This window comes from Coenobita brevimanus, chromosome 60, assembly GCF_032717465.1.
Source record: "Coenobita brevimanus isolate Jiangsu-jjx chromosome 60, ASM3271746v2, whole genome shotgun sequence".
NCBI classification, from domain to species: Eukaryota; Metazoa; Arthropoda; class Malacostraca; order Decapoda; family Coenobitidae; genus Coenobita; species Coenobita brevimanus.
The window spans coordinates 38311110-38334535 of NC_137013.1; the positions used below are offsets into that span (position 1 = coordinate 38311110).

General features: G+C 42.1%; 1 protein-coding gene across 1 annotated transcript in view; it reads left to right on the forward strand.

The window, feature by feature from the left end:
- Tpst (tyrosylprotein sulfotransferase) overlaps positions 1–22182 on the forward strand; it is a 29036-nt gene extending 6854 nt beyond the window's left edge. Inside the window, exons 2-6 of the mRNA XM_080275039.1 lie at positions 13194–13325; positions 17812–18039; positions 19033–19227; positions 20798–21051; positions 21738–22182. Coding sequence (XP_080131165.1) covers positions 13209–13325; positions 17812–18039; positions 19033–19227; positions 20798–21051; positions 21738–22023 — 1080 coding nt within the window. The 5' untranslated portion in view covers positions 13194–13208 and the 3' untranslated portion in view covers positions 22024–22182. The remainder of the gene's footprint in view (positions 1–13193; positions 13326–17811; positions 18040–19032; positions 19228–20797; positions 21052–21737) is intronic.
- The last annotated feature ends 1244 nt before the right edge of the window (positions 22183–23426 follow it).

Genomic DNA, 23426 nt, shown 5'->3' on the forward strand with positions numbered 1-23426 from the left:
AGGAAGAAGGAACCAAAGGCCTTTACGTCCGACAGTTCTGTTCAGGCGGGAGTGAGTCTAAGGAGGCTGAGAATGTTACAACCGGTACCACTATCTCGCTCAAGGCCGAGGTACGATTTAATAAACTTCCATCAAATGCCAGACGATTTTATTCAGCCTGGTAAATCTTCGGAGCGTGAAAATGTTAACCCATTGAATCCGGTAACGTACATTATTTTTTTTTAGATTATTCTTGTTGCCAGTGGTAGGTGGGGGCGCTCACCATCCACTCACTCGATGTATTGCTGCTCTCAGGTGTCTGCCCTTTCCTCTCCATCCTTCTTTCCTTCCATCTTCTTCTGTCTTTCCTTCATTCATTCATTCCTTGTCCTTCTGCCTACGGGTGACTTTACACTCCCTCTTCTGTCTTTCTTTCCTTCATTCTTTCCTCTTTCTTCTGCCTGTGGGTGACTCTACATTGAGTGACAAGCCAAATGGTTTCCTGTACACAGGAAACCATTTACTACGCTGGGTGGTAACCATATAACCAAATTTTGGCGCCTGATTGTTTAGTGAGTAATTATTGCGCTCCAATCGGATTGAGCCGGTGAAGATTTATATCCATGGGATGGTTGGGGTTGATTGCTCATGTAGTGCCACTTAGGGATGAGTGAGGCTGGTCACTCTCATCTTAAATGTCGGGACCAACTGCCTAGCCCCGGGCTCCTACGCTCCTCACGGGGCAATGTAGGATTGGATGATGGATGGATGGATTCTTGTTACCTCCAGACGATTTTCCTCAGCTTAGGGGAGATCTTTGGCATGGAGGGATCAGTTTATTTTTGATACTTCCAGACGATTTTACTCAGTTGAGGGGAGATCTCTTGCAGGGAAGGATGGCCATAGCTAAGCCATCAGATTAAACGAAGCCCCCTCAACCTTAATAAAATCGTCTGGAGGTAGAAGAATAAAATGAAATAAGAAATGTAACTGGACTGAATCTTTGGGCATAATCAAGACGTAAAGAATACAGATCTGTAATTTTTTGCCTTTAAACTGAGTGCAGATCGAGACCCACTTGACCGCATCCTTGCTCCTGAGAAATACAAGACGATCAAGGTCCAGACACATAAACACACTCAGCCACGACTTATCTGGGGGTTGCTGAGATTTGTTTTGGTTGGACGGCCAAGGAAAGGAGGAGATAAATTGTTTCCTTGTATTTTGTTCATCCTACAGAAACAAACTTAAGATTACTGAAACGGCGTTGCTATAGACTTTCCGTGTCCATTTTTCTTCTTTACAGTTATTTCCCAGCCGCAGCTACTGTAAGATTTCTTTTTTATAGGAAGGGCAAGAAAATGAAAGTGCAAAATAAGCTGTCATCAGGTCTCCTTGCAGTGATGTATCTTAGTTACGAGAGAAAAATTATCTTAACTCCTTATAATCGGTGGTTTTGTTTTTATCCTAATCAAGATAGCACCAAAGAGATTAGGTGTGCTAAGCAGACTCCGCGCCTCCTTTACCCCTGCACAGTTGTTGACTTCATACACGGGTTTTATACACCCCTGTATAGAGTACAACTCTCACGTGTGGGGAGGCTTCCCACATACAGCTCTTCTCAACAGGGTGAAGTCAAAGGCCTTTCATCTCATTAACTCTCCTCCTCTTATTGGCTTCCTTCAACCTCTGTCCCTCCGCTGCATTGTTGCATCTTTACATCTTTTCTATCACGTCTTCAATGGTCACTGCTCCTCTGAACTGTCTGCTAGCATCCCTCCACCACTACGCCAGGGCGTAGCACCCGTCTAGCAACAAACTCTTATCCATTTTCAGTCTAGCTCTCTAGTGCAAGAGTTAACCGTAATTCTCAGTCCGTCATGTATGCAACAGGTCAACTCTGGAACTGTCTTCCTTTGTCTATATATCCTACTGCCTATGATCTCCAGTCTTTCAAACGTAGTGTCCAGGCATCTTGAAATGAACGGATCTTGAATTTGACTCTCTGTTATCTTGTTTTTGTTTTTTCTTTGGAAAAGTTTGCGGGCGTCTGGCCTATGGTGCCTTCCTCCTTGCATTAAAAAAAAAAAAAATCTGCTAACGATTAAAGGAGTAGTTTTGTAATGAAGAGGTTAATGAAGGCCGTGTCTGATTCCTCCAATTCGAAAAGTCTCCCGAGTTTAAGAAAATCACCTAAAGATTATAGCAGGGATAAAAACAGCAATACGGCACCGGACTGAAGGGGTTAAAGATGACCACGTGTTATTTGCCTATATACTCTTTTTACTCTAACTTGACCTAAAATTCCCACCTCTCCATCTTGCATGCCGAGTCGTAAGAATAGACTGACACCAAGAAATGCTGTGGAAAAGATGTAGAGCCGTAGTACTGTCCGTTTTTGCCACTGAAGTGCATGAATTAAGCTGCAAATGGACGAAATTCTGGGACAAGTTAGAGTGAAAGAACTAAACAGTAGTTACATTTCTAAGCTACAAAATAAATAAATCAGCAAATAAATGAATGAATGTTCTGGGAGTTGACAAGCCAAAACTAGACGCCATCGTACTTAAGGGGTCACCTAACCCCTTCACTTCAGTTATCCTTCATAAGCCATAAAAAATCGTCTCATAGGCATGAAATCGTAGTGCAGGGTTCAATTGAGACTAACCTTTTCACCCTACAGTTACTTTTCTGAGCAGTAAACATATCGTCTAGAGGTAACAAGAATAAAGCAGAAAAATCATGGCAGTGACAGGTAAAACCATAGGGGGTTAGGAGGATGGAAACAAGACACGACAATCAAGCAGATAATGGTGACAGATATTAATGGTGGAAGAGATGCGCGGCGCCGTGCTTTCTTCGTCTTTTTTATTTTCCAATTCTGGGCAGAGTTGACAGTCCGTTCCCTGATACCCAGCAGCTCCACATGCTACCCATTTCACATTACTAGAGAACCCTGCCGAACGTACGAGCCCAGAGTCGGATACATATATATCTTTAAAAAAAAAAAAAAAGGTGTGTAGGTTGAGTTGCTTCCATCTCACTTCCCTCAAGTTTCAGTCAAGTTGCCCGTTTCTGCTAATATCGCCAAACAGAATGATGAGTCAAAGTGCCGCTAAGTATATGTTTGGTTTGGGTTACGCCGCAGTGTCGTATTATAGTCTGTTTGTGACCACTGCCTTCCGCGTATCTGTAGCTGTGTGTGTCATGCGATGACGATGGAGGTTTTGGAGTTTCACCGAACACTGAAAATATCGACGCAAGTACTGATAACTTCATTGTCACCCCCACGGTGAAAATAATCTCTCGTACATTTGCGTCCTACAGCCATCGGAAAGGTACTTTTTTGGTGACGCACTACGGTACACGCCGATTGTGCTTTATGACACATTCTGGAGGCGTATTGTTGAGACCCGGGCTACTGATTTTCCGAAGTTCAGTATAAAGTAGAAAGGCTAGCGGGGTATGGTGGCATGTTATACTCTCTTCGCACTATCCTTTCCCATAATTTCCTTTTCCAGCTTATTTTACGTGATTCTACGGCAGAGAGACAATTCTGTGGCTCTGCATCCTTTCCATAGCATTGCCTCGTGACTAGCATCATACTCTGGTGTAAATATCTTGCTACAACTCTTTATTCAAGATGGATAGATGTCAAAATTAGGCCAAGTTAGATTAAAAAAAGAGTATAGTATTTTCTTGTATGTTATTTGTGCAGTTTCTTGTCGATGTAAATGATAATGAAAGTAACTGGTAAGGCGTCAGGGATCAGGGAGGCCACTAACACCACGAGCATGCGGCTGTATATGTCAGTGTAGCTAGGGTGTACGCCACTAACTGCTGCCATATGGCTGACTGTGTATTGGCAGTATGTATAGACTACAGGAACCTCCCATACTTAACATCTCCCAAACTTACCACCTCCCTGACTTGCCACCTTCCTAACTTGCCACCTCTTCCTTGCCGATGAAGTTATACATGTTCTTCCATATGTCGTTAACTTTATCTGTAGTCGTCTTTGTTGTATTATTAGTACTGACAAACTGTATTATTCAACTTCTGGGAAACCTCTTGTAGTCAGGAGATTAATACAGCTCAAAGCAGCACCCAACCTCATCTACTCGTATTACAAAGTCTCCCCATGGGTGAATAAAATGGAACACAGCAAGGATAAATTCAAAATGGTGTCCCCTGGCGGAAAAAGTTAATTTGGACAGTGTAAATAATGAGAAAGTATAATTATTGAGGAGAAAGAGTATAAAAAAGGAAAAAAAAAAAAAGAATTGCTTGGGTGCCTCATAAGCCTACGATAATACGACTCTGTGTCCTGTATATATGAAATAACGAGACAGGAGGGAATACAAGAAAATGAAGATATGTTGATGATAATGAGAGAGAGAGAGAGAGCGAGCACGTTTCTATGAAGATAGCCCAAACAAACGCCTGTGGTGTAACTTGATCAGTGACTTGCTCTCTCACTCTGTCTCTCTGTTTGGTTGTTTTCCATTTCTTCTTTTTCTTTAACTTTCTTTTCGTCTTCATTCCCCCCCCCCACACACACAAGTACATTCACCCCAAAACAATAACATGGAACATCAGTCTTTCCCTAACACTTGTACACCGGCAGCTCAATCACCCCCACCCTCTCACCTCTCTCTCTCTTTCTCTTTCTCTCTCTCATCCTTCACTTCCCTATAATACCTCATTTCCCCCCCCCCCGCCCCTCACCTCCATTTCCTGCTTCTTATTGTGTTTTACTCCGTTTTCTTTTCCACATTTTTCACCTGTAACCCCACCATACTTTATTCCCCCTTTCCACCTCCCCCCCACCCACAGTGAGTCTCTACACTGTGCCCCCACCTGCTAACCCTTCCCAACCCTTCCCATCTCCACCTCCATTCTCACTTGTTCTCGCCCCTATGCTCCTCCATATCTCCATTTCCTTATCGTTTATATCATTTTTCACTGTTACTTCACATCCCTACGCCATACCCCAATCCTCACCTCCATTCCTGTATTGATTATTTTACTCCATTTTGTGTCCTACTCTGTCTTCCCCACTTGTAACCACACCATATTTCATTTTCTCCCCCCCCCCACACACACACACAGTTCTTCAGTCTGTTTCATCTTGCTCCTCTTTTTTCTTCACTTTTTGACCCACCATTCCATAATTATTATTTTTCACTCTTCCCCTACACGTGGTGTCGCTGTGCACCATGGTTGGAGCAACTTAGGCGTCCATCTGAGAGCTAAACTTCCTCATATTTCCCGGCACGTCGCCGTGGGAGGAACCCTAGTCTGACCCTGGTGAGGCACAGTCTATTCCAAGGGTGTGCCGGGTCTTATTGGCCTTGCTGTATTGTACCTGTAGGACGGCCTCAAGGAAGCAGTGGCCAACCTGTGGTTGACGGGTCTGTTCGGCCAGACAGACTGGGGTTAAGCAGCAGCAACCTTTTCCTCAACCTTAGCCCTTCACTCCCTCACCCCCCCCTTCCTTCCCCCCTGCCTCTGCCACCTCATCACCACCCTCTTACCTTCCACTGCACCCCCTTTCTTCCTAAGTTCATTTGTTTATTTCCATCCCATACCTCTCCCCACCCTTCCCCCACCCCAAACCCCCTCTAACCTCTTCCCGTTCTCTAACCCCACAAGACTATACCACTTTTAGCAATCCCGCCCTCACTTTCCCCGTGTCTCCACCACAGTCTTACCTCTTTCAACCGCAACCCCTCCCCCCCTCCTCTCTCATTCACCTTCCCTTCTACATCCCCCTTTCCTTTTCACATTCCCCTCTCCCCTCCCCTATCCCCCTTTCTCTTCTCCTTTGCCCTCTCTGTTCCCCCTTCCCCGCCACCTCCTCTCCCCTTCCATATCCCATTTTCCAGTACATTTGTCTAAGCCCCACAGGTGTCGCTACTAGAGCATCTGTTGTTTGCCACACACCACACCAACACCGCATCTGTCCTAGTGTGTCTAAAGCCACGTAGCGACAATGTTTGGCTGGCAGTGTGGTCTAACGGGGGTGGTGGTGAGTGCCGTGGTGTGATGTATAATAGGGCAATGTTGGAGTGTGGTAGGTGTGGTGAATCGTGGTGAGATGAGGTTACATGTAGTAAGATGTGTCCGTTTGGTGAGGTGGATCGTGGTGAAATGAGGTGCAATGTAGTGGGATGTGTTAGATGAGACGAGGTACGATGAGTAGGATGTGATATTTAGGTGTGCTGGATCGTGGCGAGATGTAGCAGTGTGTGTATGGAGAATTATGATGATGTGTAGGTGAGTGTGTGATGTGAGGGGTTGTTGAGGTGCGATGGTGAGGTGATGGTGTTGGCGAGTGTGGTGTGTGGATTAATGGTATGAGGTGGGCTGTGGTGAAGTGCAGTAGTGTGGTGTGATGAAGTAAGGTGAGGTAGCTGTATGGAATTAAGAGGGATTGTGGTGAGTGCAGGTAATGTGTAGCATGTCGAGGTCGTGGTGGTGACGTTTAGTATTAACTGGTGGAGTTATATGTGTCTGGTGTGACGTGTCAGGAGGTGACGTGTGGTTGTGTGGTGATGAAATGTGGTAGTGGTGAGGTGTTGCAGTGTGGTGATGAAGTTTGGTAGTGGTGAGGTGTGGCAATATTGCTGTATCGCGATAAGGTGTTGTAGTGTGGTAGCAAAATATGGTATATACCGTTGTGGTGAGGTATGGTAATGTGTAGTTGTGAGGGTGACGATACGGGTACTACTTTTATTGACTGTAGTGATCACTGAAGACTGTAACTTTTGTACTAAGTGTAACTGGAGTCTGTAATTCTGTCGAGTGTACATCACCAGCAGAATGTGTTGTGTAACAGTTACATTACTGTATGTGTAATTTGTAGTAGCATTTATATATATTAGTTTGTAGCTATATTAGTGTTAGTGTCTGTAATATGTACAGTAGTTGCATTTGTATTAGTGTATGTGCTGTTGCTGTTCCTCAACCCCTGTCCGTCAGATCAAGCAGACCCGTCGACCGCAGGTAAGCAACTGCCTGTATGGGGTTGTTTCACAGGTACCCTACACCGTTGGTGTTGTCTGCGCCATCGTGTGGCATGTGCTGTGCAGTGTTGCATTATGTGTGTTATGTTGTGTAGGCCTGTTCCACAAGCAGGGTACCGGTACGTGTCGTCTGTGATTCCACCCAGTCCAAGCCCAAGCTGGTAGCTGAGGAGGATGGGATTATGTCCCGATCTAAGCCTAGCTAGGTGAACTGGATCATCCCTTGTAAGGACACCTCCGATGGGTGGATATTAAGAGGGGGGCTTAATAAAGTGTTCAATGGGTGCTGTATTGCGCTGCGCGTGAAGTGTCCCTCTCTTTATGGCTAGTGTTGGAATGACTGAAGGTGGAATGATGACGTAGAAGGTTTGATGATGTTTGTGTGGTGATTGTTTAATGTGCCTAAGTGTGGTGTGTGTCCCTGTCACGTAATGGCAGGGATGTTTTATACTGGCACAGGCTGCAGTAACAAATTGTGAAATGGTGTTGGTGCAGTTAGTGGTGATGTGAAGAGCGTTGTTCTGTTTGGTTTACAAGTTGCAGTGAGAGGCATGGGACATCCCTGATCTAATGTATTGTTTGTAGAGTAAGGATTTATTATTATTATTATTCTGTTGTTGCCCTGAGTGCACTGAGTCGGGGGGTGCACTGCATCTTGATGTCTAATACGTGGTCCTTGTCCTTGAAGGTGAGTCCAATGTCATGTCACTTCTTGGATCTTTGAGGTCGGGTGTGTGGCAAACATTGTCAAGTGGGATGTGATGGGAGTGTCTGTGTTCATGTTTGCTGCTGCTGATGAGTGTGTGATGGAGTCAACTGGAGCGATGGTCAGCCTGTTTCCTCGACTCAAGCCTGCAGCGTGCTGAGGTAGTCCTGTTGCAGTGTGTAGGCTGTGTCTGCAATGTGTGTGTGTGTGTGTGTGTGTGTGTGTGTGTGTGTGTGTGTGTGTGTGTGTGTGTGTGTGTGTTTTATGGTAATGTCGTCTCCATATGAGGCAGTGTTTGTGAGCAGGTAGGGTGTAAGAGTATCATGGATAGGTTGAATAGGGTGGACGAAACTATGTGGAACTTTGTTAGGGGAATTTCATGTTCGTGATGCCTTGCCCTGGAATGTAATATGTGCTTGTTTACCAGCTGCATCATTGGAAAGCCAGCATTTGGTGTTGCTCTCCATGTTTGTGTTATATATGTCAGTGATTAGTTTGTGTCTGTGTGATTTGTAGAAGTATTTGTGTTTCTGTCTGTGTCATTTGTTTACTGTACAGTGCCTCCAAAAAGCATTCTTATCCAGGTGATCCATGGCTTTACACTGAACGTTTTTTATAGTGTGTGTGAGTGTGTGTGTGTGTGTGTGTGTGTGTGTGTGTGTGTGTGTGTGTGTGTGTGTGTGTGTGTGTGTGTGCGCTAAAAATGATGATGATGATAATAATAATAAGAAGACTAGAAACAGCAGGAATACACACAAATATCAAGTTGCTGGAGAACATTTTCAAATTTTCATGCAGTTTCCAAATAAAATGTCGGAGGAAAGAAACTTTTTGGAAGCACTGTGCATTTGTGTTGGTAGTAGCATTTGTACCATACTGTTTTTGTCTTGCTGACTGTATATTTGCGGCAGTGCTGGTAAAGGGACTCCTTCACGCATTGGCACTTATACAACCGGCCACTGGAGCTGCCTGGTTATACAAACGTCCCTCAGTCCCCTTTCTGTCCCCCAAAAGGAGGCTGGTGAGTTGCAGAAGAAAACCAGCTTCATTCTGCAGTTCACGGGGTTCACGTTTCAGATGAACCCGGGGCTGCAACTACTGCTGCTACTGGTACTACACAGTGACGATCAGAAGTTTCTTTACATTGTCCCGAAGCTGTTAGAACCCATCTAGAGCTTGCTAAACGAACCATTAACATTCAGTCGGGTTGGAATCTGGCTTCATTTTTTCGGAACCCTACACATGTAAAGGAACTACTGAACACAACTATTACTAGTGGAGTGTGTACAGTACGTGTGTTTGTAGTAGCATTTGTACTTAACACTGTGTACTTTTTCAGGGGTACCACGTGATGCGATTTAGGAGGAGGGTAAGATATGTGTTATCATGTCTGATGCTGGTGGTGGTGGTGGTGGTAAAGATGGTAATAGTAGTAGTAGTAGGAGGAGGAGTTGTAGTAAAGGTGGTGGTGGCGGTGGTGGTGGTTAGCAATGTAATACCGTAAAAATAGTACTGTAATGGTTTTTGAGTTGTTACACATGAATGTTTCCCCCTGGTGCATATATACAATATATATCTACGGTATATATCTGTATACCTGTATATCTGTCTATCTATCTACCTGTGTGTGTGTGTATATATATATATATATATATATATATACACACACACAGTATGTATGTACTGTATGTATATTTATATATTTTTTCATGAAAGGACATTTATAACATCAATTGAGACAGTTCATACTGCATTGTGCACACTAATGAAAATGGTAATATTTTCATTCCCAGAATTAAGAATATTATAATTCTATTTTAAATATCACAAGTATTACTTTTGCTGCTGGCTTCCGTGTGTATGATGATGATAATTTTATTAAAGTATATTTAAGTTTTGTTGGACATGAATTATTTTATATTATAGGGTGTGAAGTACTTGGCGTGTTTTTGAGAGATTAAATGGGTTCAACCTCTCTCTCTCTCTCTCTCTCTCTCTCTCTCTCTCAGTGAAACAGCTCTTCCTTTTCACACACACACACACACACACACACACGTTAGGAAATAAAACCCTACACACATAAAAAAGAGAGAAGGACCTAGGTGTGATTATCAATAACAGACTATCTCCGGCTGACCACATCAGAGAGAAGGTACGGAACATGTAAACACTGCTTGCAAATATGAGAATAGCATTCACATACACAAATGAAGACATGCTAAGAAGGATAATAACATCATTCATCATACCAACCCTGGAATATGCATCAGTAGTCTGGAGTCCTCATCTCAAAAAACACATAGACAAGATTGAAAAAGTTCAAAGGGCCGCTACAAGATGGATACCAAGCTTAAGGGATCTAAGCTACGAAGAAAGACTAAGTAAACTAATCTACCAACACTACAGGAGAGAAGGAAAAGAGGTGACATGATAATGCTATATAAGTGCATATCAGGAAAGGAGAAAATAGACATAAATGATTACTTAACATATGGAGAAGCATCAGCAAGAGGACACTGCAAAAAACTGCATAAGAAGAGAGGTGATAAAGACGTAAGGAAATTCAGTTTCCCAAACAGAGCAATTGATCAATGGAATGCACTACCGAATGAAATAGTGTGTGCCAAAACAATTCACAAATTTAAGGATATGTACGATAAATATGGTTTAAGACACTGGACAGTACGAGCTTGACTCATTCCTGTAAAGATACAATTAGGTAAGAACAATTAGGTATGAACACACACAGACACACACACCAGTGTAAGCAAACTACAATTAGGTAAGAACAATTAGGTAGGAACACACACAGACACACACACCAGTGTAAGCAAACTCCCCTCCCCTAATTAAACAACAGTACAATCGTTCTCTCTCCCTCCACATGGCCTCTTACCCCCTTCACTGCCAGAGTTGTACCCAAATCTAAGTAGCCTATAAACTCGTCTGATGCGGGGGGGAAAAAAAAAAACAGACATCCATCGATAAAGGAGACTGTTTATACCTTTCCACTGTATGAGGTCACCCCCAAATTTAATTTCTGGCAGTAGCAAGAATAATATAAATAGTTGTACCTATATGAAATTAAAATCATGGTTCAAGGTTAATATATATATATATATATATATATATATATATTTTTTACTGCCAGACCTCTCTCAGAAGCTGAGTAAAAATGTCCAGCAGTAGCTGACATACATCTGATAAAATTATGACAGTTAGATATTACCTGGTGGCACAAGGTACGGTATATCAGAATACAGTGGCACAGAATAGCACAGGATATGATGTGGTGGCACAAATGAGTGAGAAATGAGGCTGGATGGTGATTATGATGATGATCATGATTATGATGATGGTGGTAGTGATGGTGACAAGATATCTCAGTTTATGATGACACAATATGGCATATGGTGGCACTATATGGTATGGTGCTGATGAGATGCTTTTGTGTGTGTGTGTGTGTGTGTGTGTGTGTGTGTGTGTGTGTAAAAAACTATGTGGCAAAATTACCTGGTCATATAAATGCCCCTCAACCTTCCCTGTCCCTCAAAAGGAAGTTGGGAGCTGCAGGAGAACGAGGGATTCAGCCTGCACTCCATTGGGATTATGTTCAGATGAGCCTGGGACAACAACAACAAATTGTATGGCAAAAATAGCTGTGCCCTCTACTTGACACTGACATGACAGACAGTAACTAGGCTAACAATAGAACTAACCTGTCATCACACCCCATCAGGCGATGTGAGCACTGTGGCAGTGGAGATGTATTTGTGGGGATGCATGTAACCTCATCACTATGGTCTTCTTACTGGAGAGGTTAATGAAGATTGTTTCAATCCCTTTCCCTAGAAGAGGTCTCTTGGTGTTGCCAGGTACAGTACCTATAACAAAAGAGAAAAGAAGTTATCATAGTGAAACTTTTTTTAGTAATGCCTCTCTACTGTAGTTAAGAATGCCATATCGTACAAATGATATATCTTGTATGCACTGTGATGCTAAATGATGTGCTTTAATTGGACTGTGATACTAAATGATGTGCTTTGATTGAAGTGATAAATTATTTGTTTTAATAAGTCTGTACAATAATACTAACTAATGTTTTGTGATGACAACAGATACGACATTGTTTTTGTGTGGGCTGTGATCCTAATATATGATAAGACTTTAACAGTACTGTACTGGTGTATTTTGACAGGGTTGTGACACTTAAATAGTTGTGTTCTCTGTGGACTGTGATGTTAATAAGCATGTGGTTGTGTGAACTAAATTATGTGTATTTGCAGGGCAGTAGTTGCATGGTAATAAATTTTGTGGACTGTGATTATGTAACATCCCCATACAGTACATTTTATAACACCTCATTCTTGGGCATTTGTTTTGCATTGTACACCTCAAGTGTTCTCTCGTCTGGTAATCATGTTGATTTAATATCGACATAGTTTGTATCAGTGACATAAATTGGAACTGCCCAGTCTAATTCTACCCCTTTCAGAGCATAGGACCACAAGGCTGGGCTACGATTAGTCCAGAATTTTGAAGGGTAGGAGATCGAGCTATGTCCCCAGTAGCATTTTACATGATAAAAAACCTTAGGCCACCTCTAAATTCAAACTATAGTGCAGAAGCCAAAGTACATTCCTCCAAGCACTTTACCAAGCAAAATAAATTATTTAGGTCGAGGAATTACAAAATGCCAGAATTACCTTAACCCATAAATGAAGAGTGTCAGTATGGACCAACGAAAAAGCGGTGGTGGGAGGCCGCTGGGTGTCGGTAGGAACCGCAATTGTTTTCCTGGCACAGTTTGAAGTGGCTGCCACTTGATCTCGTTACCAAAAGCTAGGGAGAGACTCCTGTCAGCAGAGCCTCCTGTCAGCAGAGCCAACAATACCTCAGTCGTCTATGTGACTTTGCCAGGTGTAAGACGATGTTTTCTTAACCCTTCTCATCCAATTCCTTTCTCGCATCACATGGACTTTTGCCTCATTGACCCCTGCCAAGCCTCCTCCCAAGGATACTAGGAAAGGACTCAGTGATAATGTCATAGGGCATGCCTTGGGTGCCACTGTGTCTAGTTTATATAGTAATGGAGAAGTTATCATGTTGATAGCAAAGCTAGAATTGGGGCTGCACACACACTTACGAATACATCCTACCTCTCATGCCAAAAATTGCTCCTCTTCATCACATCTTTACTTACTGATGCAACGACTTACAGACCTGGGGATAGTTTAATTCACAAGAAGAAGAGTTGGTGAGTAAAATGGTCTTTAATTTGTTTCCCTAACGGCTACAGTTTCCGAGATAATAAGGTTTGGAAACAGGCTGTTTTCCGAAAAATGCCCGTGGTGAGAGAACGACTGTTCCAAAAATAGCCCAGCTTTTAGGGGTCAGAGTACAACCTTAAATGATGCCTACTGGTATATTTGCAGGACTTTGATGATTACTGTAAGTCTGAATGATGCATATTCTTGCAGGACTGTGATGGAGTGATGTGGAGAATGGCACGGCGGTATCTGCCACACCTGGCGGCAGTGGTGTTGGTGGTGGTGCTTCTCTACCGTGCACACACACGGCCATGCCCCGAACACACACAGGCCAGAGTTAAAGTAAGATTACAAGTTATACTCTTCATACTTTAACTTCTCCTAAAACTGTCATCTTTTCATCTTGAATATTAAGTTGTAGTAATATATTAACACTAGAATATGCAGCTAGTTACAGTGACATGCTATGGAAAGGATGTAGAGCCATGGCAATGTCTTTTTCTGCCACTGAACTACCTGAAATAAACAGCAGAAAAATTAAAATTTGCACTAAGTTAAAGTGAAGAAGCTATATTTGGTTTACTTTCATCTGACCAAGCTTGGCCACACCTACAATTGATTACTGTGCATAACTTAGTTGTACATGGCATCCTTTTATTACATATGTTGCAATACATAGTACATTAACTACATGGTGGGGTTGGAGGTGGGCATTCTGTCTAACTTTGAATACACCTAGCATGTGCACTACCTTCAACGGAAACTACTGAGAAACAAAAGAACACTTACGACAAAAGTAAAAATATTGTTATCTGGTACTTAAAATTCCCCAGAGCATGTAAACACATTACCAATAACTGGTATATCCTCATTTGGATATTTTGTCTAAATAACTTCAGTCCAAATGTTTTCAGGTAGTTGTTGAGGCTAGGGAACAGACAATAAAGTTGGCTGTATGAATTTTGTGCTGAGGAGAATAAGACTAGGGTTTGGCACCTCTTGTTAACCCTTTCCCTTGAAGGGAGGAGCGTAAATTCTGGCTGTGCACATAACTCTTGCTTGAGAGCTTTCAGAACAGTTGGGTAGAGACATTTTACATCTAACACTCATAGGAAAGTTACTATTCATCATAGAAAGGCCACTTTGGTCTCATTTTGAAGATGAAGAGTTTTGCTGTCATACATTGTCCAAAAAGACAATATATACAAAATAAAATGCAAAAAAAGTGAGTATAAGTTAGCTGACCTGATAAAGTTTTACACTGTCCTTTAAAAAAATATTTGCCAAAAAAAAACTATTCAAGAAGTAATAATATTTTTTGCTTCAGTACATAGCAGAATAAATTTCCTTTCCAATAATGCATTATTTGTTGTACATACTTTCTTAAAAAATAACGCCGCATATATACGCAAGAAAAAGGAGCATACGTGTTCAGCATGAGGTCAAGAGGTGTACATCCTACCTGTGAGGAACCTCCCACCACACTGAGCTGAGAAAACCAAGTGAGCACGCACGCACCAGCTGTGGCAGGCTTAGCTTCAACCACTTTAGCCCGTCATCCAACAAAAATGACAACTCCCTAAATATTTCTTTAGAGATTACATCGGATGACAGGCAAAGTCGTCATAGTTGCGTCAGAGGTTGACAGACGCATGACGACCCAGTTCGTCATTGAGGTTAACTTGAGTCTCATCAGACTGACTCTTTTGGATTGATGAATGTGAAGTGACATGCAAAATAATTTTTTTGACCCATCATGTAGAACCAGGATTCTGAGGACTTGAATGGTGAGTGAATGGGAGTGTGGCCTATTCAGCTGTGCAAAGTTTGTTTTGTATCTCATTCCATCAAGGTCTTTCTGACTCTCTGGACTCTGCCTTAATCTACCCTAGAGTGGGTAAGGAGGTCTGGATAATGATGATGATGATGATGATAATGATGAACTTCTTTGCCATAGCACTTTGAGACTAGTATTGTTTGCTAACACTGTACTATTAATCTTTGGGTACTACTCATCAATAAAGATAGTGAGATGACAATTTGGGGCTAAGTTAGAGTAAAAAGAGTATAGGTATTGGTGCCTATATCCTTCCATCCCCAAGTTAGAAGTTTGTCATACAGGGCTGTGCCACTTAAGTTGCATTTTAGCTGCGCTGCCAGCACACATCCTGTACTTAAAGTGAGGAGTGTCTAGTTTGAAGCTGTAGGATTGATTAATGCTGCATGACTTAGTGTTATGAACTTTTACAGCAACATACAGAAGCAAGAGAAGCATTATACAAAGTTTACCTAGCAAATTAATGTTCAGTAATAAAGTTTGCAAGCTCAGTAATAAAGTATAGCAACAATATTTCATAGTAATATACAGTTGATGTGATTATAACACAGCAAAGGAACATCAAAAATGCCACACTAATGTTACAGCATTTACACAAGAAGTGCAATGGAGGCAATTTGTTTGTGGCCAGCTCACTGGGATTATGGCATTTGGCTATTGATTGCAATGATTAGTGACTATATTGCAACACACAGTACTTCAGAGAGTAGGAGTGTAATATACTCACCTTTTAAAATCATGTAGTGCGCAGGACCTAAGATAATGAGGTACAGTGCATCAAAATGACCTCACAGTCATTGGAGCAATAAAAAGATACTGCCAGAGACCAGGCAGTATGGAGAGCAACCATCAGGCAAACAAGGTATTCAGTCTCATTCATTACTAGAGGCTAATATCATTACTGCACTAAAATGTAGTCTTGCAGTCATGCCTAAATATATTTTAAAATATTGTTTTTGTATCAGTAAATGAAATACAGTACATAGAAACCTTGATAACTTAACCTTGCATAAAAGTTAATTTGCAGGTGAATGTCAAGTCTAGCACCTAGGTTAGCTATTCAGACTGACAAAGCAATCATACAGGTAGTCTGCCTGTCTACAGCGTGAAGCCAGATATTGTGGTCCCAGAGAGAATAGCGATGAACAAAATGCCTCCCTGTCACCCTGTCCTCCATCATCAGGCTGCCCTTCCTTCAATTCACACCACCCTTATTCATGTACATTACCTCTCCACCCCACCCCTATCTGCCATCTTCTGTGTTCCCTTCCCCCTTTCCTTATCCACCTCTCTCATGTACAATCATCCAGTCAGTCTCTCATTCTTTACTCACTCCACATGACCAAACCATCTCAGGATATTTTTAACACTTTCGAGCACATCTACATCAACGCCATGACACTCATGAGCTTCCTCATTTGTTTTTCTGTTTCTCTCCACATAACTCAGAAAACTTATTTCCATTGCTTTGACTTTTGACATGAGTCCATCCAACAGTTTCTAAACTACATTTCCATACCATTCATTTGAGTGCGGATCTCAGTACTGCTGTCATGCAGCAACTTCATTACTTTTATGCTCATCTGCCTAGTACTGTTGCATGCTAATTAGAATTGTCTTTAATTTCTGGTGTTTCCTTGAATGACAACATTTGTTGCTCTGAATGGAATTCACCATATTCAGACTAATATCTGACAGTTTTCTTCAAAATTCCCTCTTCCTCCTCCTCCTCCTCCTCCCCCTTCCCCTCCCTCCCTCCTCCTCCTCCCCCTTCCCCTCGCTCCTCCTCCTCCTCCCCCTCCCTCTCCCTCTCCTCCCCATTCCCCCTTCTCCTTCTCCTCCTCTTCTCCACTAAACAATAGGGTGAAAAGAGTCCAGAACTTGTCAAGTGGGATGAGAAGTGGTTTGCAGTTCGATAAGACATGAGTTCGATCCCTGGCAGGTACCAAGAACAGCTTGTGGTTTTGAATTTTGCAAACCCTTCCACATGAAAAAAAATAGATATACCATTTCACCTAACTAGTATGTATTCAATCCAGAAGATGAGTGCTAATGTTTAAGTGGCGACATGTTAAGGTATGTGGGACACGAGAACTGCTGGGTCTTGTAATTTTTTATGTGCCCAGAGTTGAGACAAAAAATATAAATAAATACACAAATAAATAGGTGAGAAGTTAATGAAGTAGTTTTTATGTCACGAAAGGGTTGTTAAATAGTGTCTGAAAATGATTTTTTATTTAATCATTCCTTTCTGTCTCTCTCTTCTTCTTACTCATTATAATCTTGTTCTCTGTGCCTTTCCTCCCACCACTGGATTAATTAACCCCATTACTGATACTTTTCGTTATTTGAGCTCTCCTGCAATACCTGGCTCTTTTCTAACCTTCTGCTTGCTCACATACTGGCTTTTCCTCTCCTCTGTCTATCTGTCTGTCACTCAGTCTATTTATCTGTCTGTCTTTGCTTGTTTGCTTATAAGGCTACAGTAATTGCACAATGGTGGTAAATTACAGTATATGTATCCTAAAGCAACAAAATTTACAAAAGTCATACATACCCTTGCAAGGCTAATTTATGGTGCATACTCCAGCACATTTACAGGTAGGAAAATTATTTTGTTGTGTGTGGCATTCCAAGCTCAGAAAACCTCCAGCTGCCACTTACGGATTGAAACCAGTACATACAGCACCTTACGATTAGTGTCTTTGACAGCCAGTACTCTTACAAGAAACAGCTTGTACACATCCCACACTGCCCTCAACTTCATGCTGCCCCTCATCAGAACACAGTGACTTCTACAGATTACAATTCATTCATATAACTCTTAGTTGTTCAGCAGTCTCTGAGAGGAGTGCTTGGTAAAAGTGACCTGATTATTGTTGTCCGGTTGATCCACATCTACTTGAACCAGGTGCCACAACAGTGACAGTATCCAAAACCACCACCACTGCCATCAACCAACAACAACAACAACCTCTCTTTTGTCCACAGGCGCGGGGTGCAACTGGCCAGACATATGATCGCAGTGAGGCCATGATATTTATTGGTGGGATGCCTCGGTCAGGCACAACCCTAGCACGGGCCATGCTGGACGCCCACCCTGATGTGCGGTGTGGAGAGGAGACGCGTGTGGTGCCCAGGATACTACAGATGCGCCAGCAGTGGAAGCGCTCAGCCAAGGAATCCATGAGACTACTTGAAGCGGGCGTCACAGATGAGGTAAGAGGGAGGGCCAGGTTTTTTTATAAGGCTGAGAGGAACAGTGGCTTTTCTTTGGGTGGACTTTACCCCTTCATCTCAGTAACAGCCAGTCATACAGGGGTCTTTAGGGGCATACAGCGAGGCCTGAGGCAATGCTGCCCATAATCCAGCCAATAGAAGCCATGGGAGAACACCCTACAGCACTTCTTTGGCAGAAGTCATGATAGAAGTAGGTTGTTGCTGCCATCTTCAGTGTGGTCAAGATAGAGAGAAGGAATGACATGCTGTGTAAAGTGTGTTGGGTGGTCTCTTCCTTCTGACAGACTGGACTTGGATGTTTTCACATTAGGTTGCTGCCAAATTCCTTCAACGTTTACAGTACTAGAATGTGCCGCAAGCCTTTCTCTACTGTGACAGATGCTGGATGGTTCTGTAACAATGGTAACAACTTCTTCTTCACAATGTAAAGGCCTGAAACTAGGTACATGCAGACCCCGAGATACGATACCTGGCATAGTGATGGGGGTAGAAATACCACCCTGCCCCTCCAAACGATGGCTAAACCCCTGTATAACGATGGATTTTTTTTTTAATCAATTTTTATGATATTTTAGACATAAATTATGTGTTTGGGTTGATTTATAAACTATTTTTAGACTTAGATTAATGCATTTTAGTCATAGGTGGGGTGAACATTGTCATTTTGGGGTACAGTTTGATTTTTTCCCAGAAATTTTTGATGATTTTAGGTTAGCTGGAAACTTGTTTTTGGACAACAGTAATTTGGATGGGTTTAGGACTTGGTTAGTAAACCCAAGGTTCAAAAATGCATCGTTACTTTGCATGTTAAATCTACCCTGAGATACAATACCCCGCCTAGCAGTGAGTTTTTACTCAACCAGTTGCATCATTAAACCAGGGTATGCCTGAAATATAGTCTTGATTATGAAACACAGTAATTTCATATTTTCATATATTGTGAAGTGTCCTTCAGAGCATCTTCTGTAACAGGTGTTGGATGAAGCCATATCATCATTCATCCTGGATATTGTAGTGAACCATGGGCAGCCAGCGGCGCGACTATGTAACAAGGACCCATTCACACTGAAGTCAGCCACCTACCTTGCACGCCTCTTCCCTAATGCCAAGTTCATCTTCATGGTGCGTGATGGACGCGCCACAGTACACTCCATCATATCACGCAAGGTTAGGAGTCTTGTGGCTTCAGTATCAACATATTTAATCCTTTCAGTCCAGTGACATATTTTTCATCTTGTTCCTTGCCATATACAGATGGTTTTATTCAGGTCTGGGAAGACTTACAAATGGAGAAGTAAGATATCACCTCTGGTAACCCCATCACCACAAGAAGTCTCCCAAAAGTGGGGGGGGGGGGATCTTTGCAAAGTAACACAGGTAGAACATTGAAAGACATCAGCAATTTGAAGAGGCTAATCCTTTCACTGTCATTGGTGCATTTGGTATTTTTAATCAGGTGATCACTAGAGGATTTTGTACAACAAAATGTAACCCTAACAGTCAAAGGTTTAAGGTCTCCCAGGTGCCTTTGATGTTACTTCTCACTTTATTATTATTATTATTATTATTATTATTAGTGTGATGAGTAAGGATGGAACTTTGGGGGATGAAGTACGTGAAAGGGTACAGCAGGGAAGGAAGGTTGTTGGCACACTGAAAGCAGTGATGAGAAATAGGGAGGTGAGTATGGAAGTTAAGAAGTCTCTGCATGATGGTATTGTGATCCCTACCCTGACGTATGGAAGCGAGGCGTGGACCTTGCAAGAGGGGAACAAGTCAAGAGTGAGAGCAGTGGAAATGAGTTACTTGAGAGGAGCATGCGGAGTGACATGGAGGGACAGGTTGACGAATGAAGAAATGAAGGAACGTTGTGGGGTAGATGTGGATGTGGTTGAAAAGATTAGGAGAAATACACTGAGGTGGTTTGGACATGTGGAGAGGATGGAGAGTGAAAGACTGACTAAGAGGGTGTATGTGGGTGAGGTGGAGGGAGGGAGAGGGAGGGGTAGACCGAGGATGAGGTGGAGGGATGGAGTTGAGAGGTATATGAGGGAGGGGGGGGTGAGTTGGGGGGAGGGGAGTCAAATGGTGGGTGACAGAGTGACTTGGAGGCGTTTTGTCTGCGGCCACCCTTTGCGGGATTAGGGCGTCGGGCTATAGATAGATAGATAGATAGATTATTTTTATTATTATTTAGTAGTATTAATAGTATCATTATTATTATTATTATTAATTAAAGATCGTTAATTTTTTTGCTTTCTCTTTGTTTCTCCAACGATCCCCTCCTCTTCTGTTTTTTTATCCTAATCACGTCAATTATTAAGATCTACAGCCTTGAAACATCTCACCAAAGCTTAATAATATCATTTGGCATTAGCCATAATAAAAAATATAAAACTTCTCTAGGGTGAAGGAGCCAGTGGAAAACAGAATTATGATGATGGTAATGGTAGTGTTGTAATACTGGTGATGACAGTGTTGGTGGCTGTGATATTGTCTGATAATGATAATGACAGTGATAGATGTCCCCAGGTTAAAACGTCTAATGGCAAATTGAATTATGATGATGAGAAAGTAGTAGTAATGGTTGTGATGATGATTATGTTGGTGGTAGTGGTACAGTAGTGGTGGTGATAATAATAATACAACTGGTACATTTGTGGTGGTGGTGATAATAATACAGTAATAATATAAAAACAGTAACAACAGCTGAGCTCTTCCTTCTCCCTCCATTCAGGTAACCATCACTGGATTTGACCTGTCATCATACAAGCAGTGTCTGCAGCGATGGAACAGTGCAGTACAGACAATGAACACACAGTGTGAGGAGTTGGGCCCCTCTAAGTGCCTTCCAGTCTATTATGAGCAACTGGTACTCCACCCTAAGGACTGGATGAAGAAGATACTCAACTTCCTTGATATTCCCTGGGATGATGCTGTTCTGCATCATGAGGAGCACATTAATAAGCCGGGTGGAGTCTCTTTGTCTAAGTAAGTTTAAGGTCTTTGTAGTTTGGTTTTCAGTAAGTAGTGCCTCACCTTAAAAGGGGGTGACAGAGGATTGGTTCTTACCACCAGGATTATGTTGTGAACCCTTATGGAGCATCAATAACTAAACAAGGTGCTGGGATTTTGAAGATAAGAAACATAGATGGAGTGAGCAGTGATATGATATACTGTAATTATTCACTTATCTGCAATGTCGACTATATAGAGGTAATGGTTTGTAATAGCCCACACTAAAGCTAATGACTATATACAGTAAGCCCTTGTTGTAAGTTGCATTATTATATTCTTTAATATAAAGTTACATTGGATTACTGAAAAGCTGTCAGAACTCCACAGTGGCATATAAAACGAGGTTTTCTGGTTTTGTCTAATTTACAATATGATACAGTACATGATATGAAAACAGTTGTGATATTTTGGAAAACAACCCCTACTTGTAATGAAGACTTACTATATTGTAAGAGATGTTTTGTTAGTGCTGAACACAACCTTTTTTATCACTGTGCCATACAAAATTATACGGTACCTTATTTCTTGATTCTGATTACGCTTGTTTGCAGGTGAAGTCGATGAACCATGATGCTCTCACCAGATTGGTGAGCTAGATCACAGTACAGTACCACAAAAAATTAATCGCTAATTCTTCACCCCATTTCTGTTTGTTCTAGAGTGGAACGTTCGAGTGACCAGGTGGTGAAGCCAGTGAACCTTGATGCTCTTACCAAATGGGTGGGCCAGATCCCACAGGAGGTGGTGGAGGATATGCCCAACATTGCCCCCATGCTGGCCACACTCGGCTATGACCCACTTGGCAACCCCCCGAACTATGGTCAAGCTGATGCTTTTGTGGCCAATAATACGCGGCGGATTCAGCGTGAGCACAGCAAGTGGGAGGATCGTGCTGATGCAGTCCGCAGCCTTACCAAAAATCGCAAGATTGATGGAAACACGTGATTTGTCACATGCCACTGCTTTTGTTGGCCAATGGAACACATTACAGTATTTGGCCAATGAACAGTCTTGAATCATTTCATAGTAATATGTGATTCAACAAACATTAGAAGCATTTTTTTGTATTCAGATAGTGGAAAATATTAATTGGCCAGTCAGATACAGTGCTATTCGTACTTCAGGTGGGTGACTTTGGTGCTGTACACGTTGTGTTGAAATGTCACATGGCCTACAGAAGTGATGAGATTCAGCTAGCTCCAGAGCAGGCATGTTCAGTGTTGGCACCAAAACTATTGAGAGTTCCAACTGGAACGAGTGTTATGGCCGTGTCATCGAAATGTCTGACCAAGTATATGAAAGTATTAGTGTAAATGTGTGTTTCATGTAGCACAGCTTAACCTGGGAATAGCAGTCTCTTGCTGTGAACAATATTAATTTTGACCATATTAAGAACATTTATGAAGCAGATGGTACAGTCTGGATTGCCAAGTTTAGCTGTGACTACAAAACTATCACTGCTTTTTCTAGATATCCTTATAAATGACCTATCTCTCCATAATATAGAATTTTCTTTTATTTATGAAGCTGATGTTCGTATTGTACATCTTAATTTTCCTTGAAACTTTGTGATGTATGTGCGTGTGTGTGTTTGTGTGGTATCCAGTCTGGTGCACAATATGACACAGGTACAGGTGCCTGGTGGTCTAGTGGTTAGGATGCCTCAGTCAGTGATGCCCTTCTATAGATTCGATCCCCAAGAGGCAACTGGAGGCTTCTCAATTGTGTAATGTCACCAAGGGAAGTAGGCTGATCATCTGCCCGTAAATGAACTTAACTACAGTAGCCTAGCCCCAGGCTAAGCTGGAATTGGCTGTTACAGTCAAAGGCCCTCCCCACTTAACATATGGGATGCGTACAGGCAAAATACTTACACAGTACTAGTGAAATTAGTTTGAATGATGCAGTGTTCTGTAGTTCAATATTCAGGGGGTTATAAGCACACACACCAAAAAGTTTTATTGTGTGAATCCTAAACATAGGTGACAAAATGGAGAATGTTAAGTAACCAGGTGAAAAATAGCTGATCTTGAGCAAATTCAGATGAAAAATAGCAAATTTTGAGCAACAAGTGAAAAGTAGTGGATCTTGAGCAACATTAAGCGAAAAAAGGGGTTAATTCGTGAGCAACTTTATACGCTATTACAACTTCAGATGAGTAGTTCCTGTACATATAGCTAATAAGTTACCCCTGGACACCCTTCCTGTTGCTTGCTGCTAACAGTACCGCACGTCACTACCGAGCTGCGTCAAAAAGGTCTGTGTTCTAGGTGGCACAGAAGGCTTCGTAGCACCTTTTCCTTAGCAGTTATTTTGCATATTACATCATAATGTTCTTTTGCATGGTA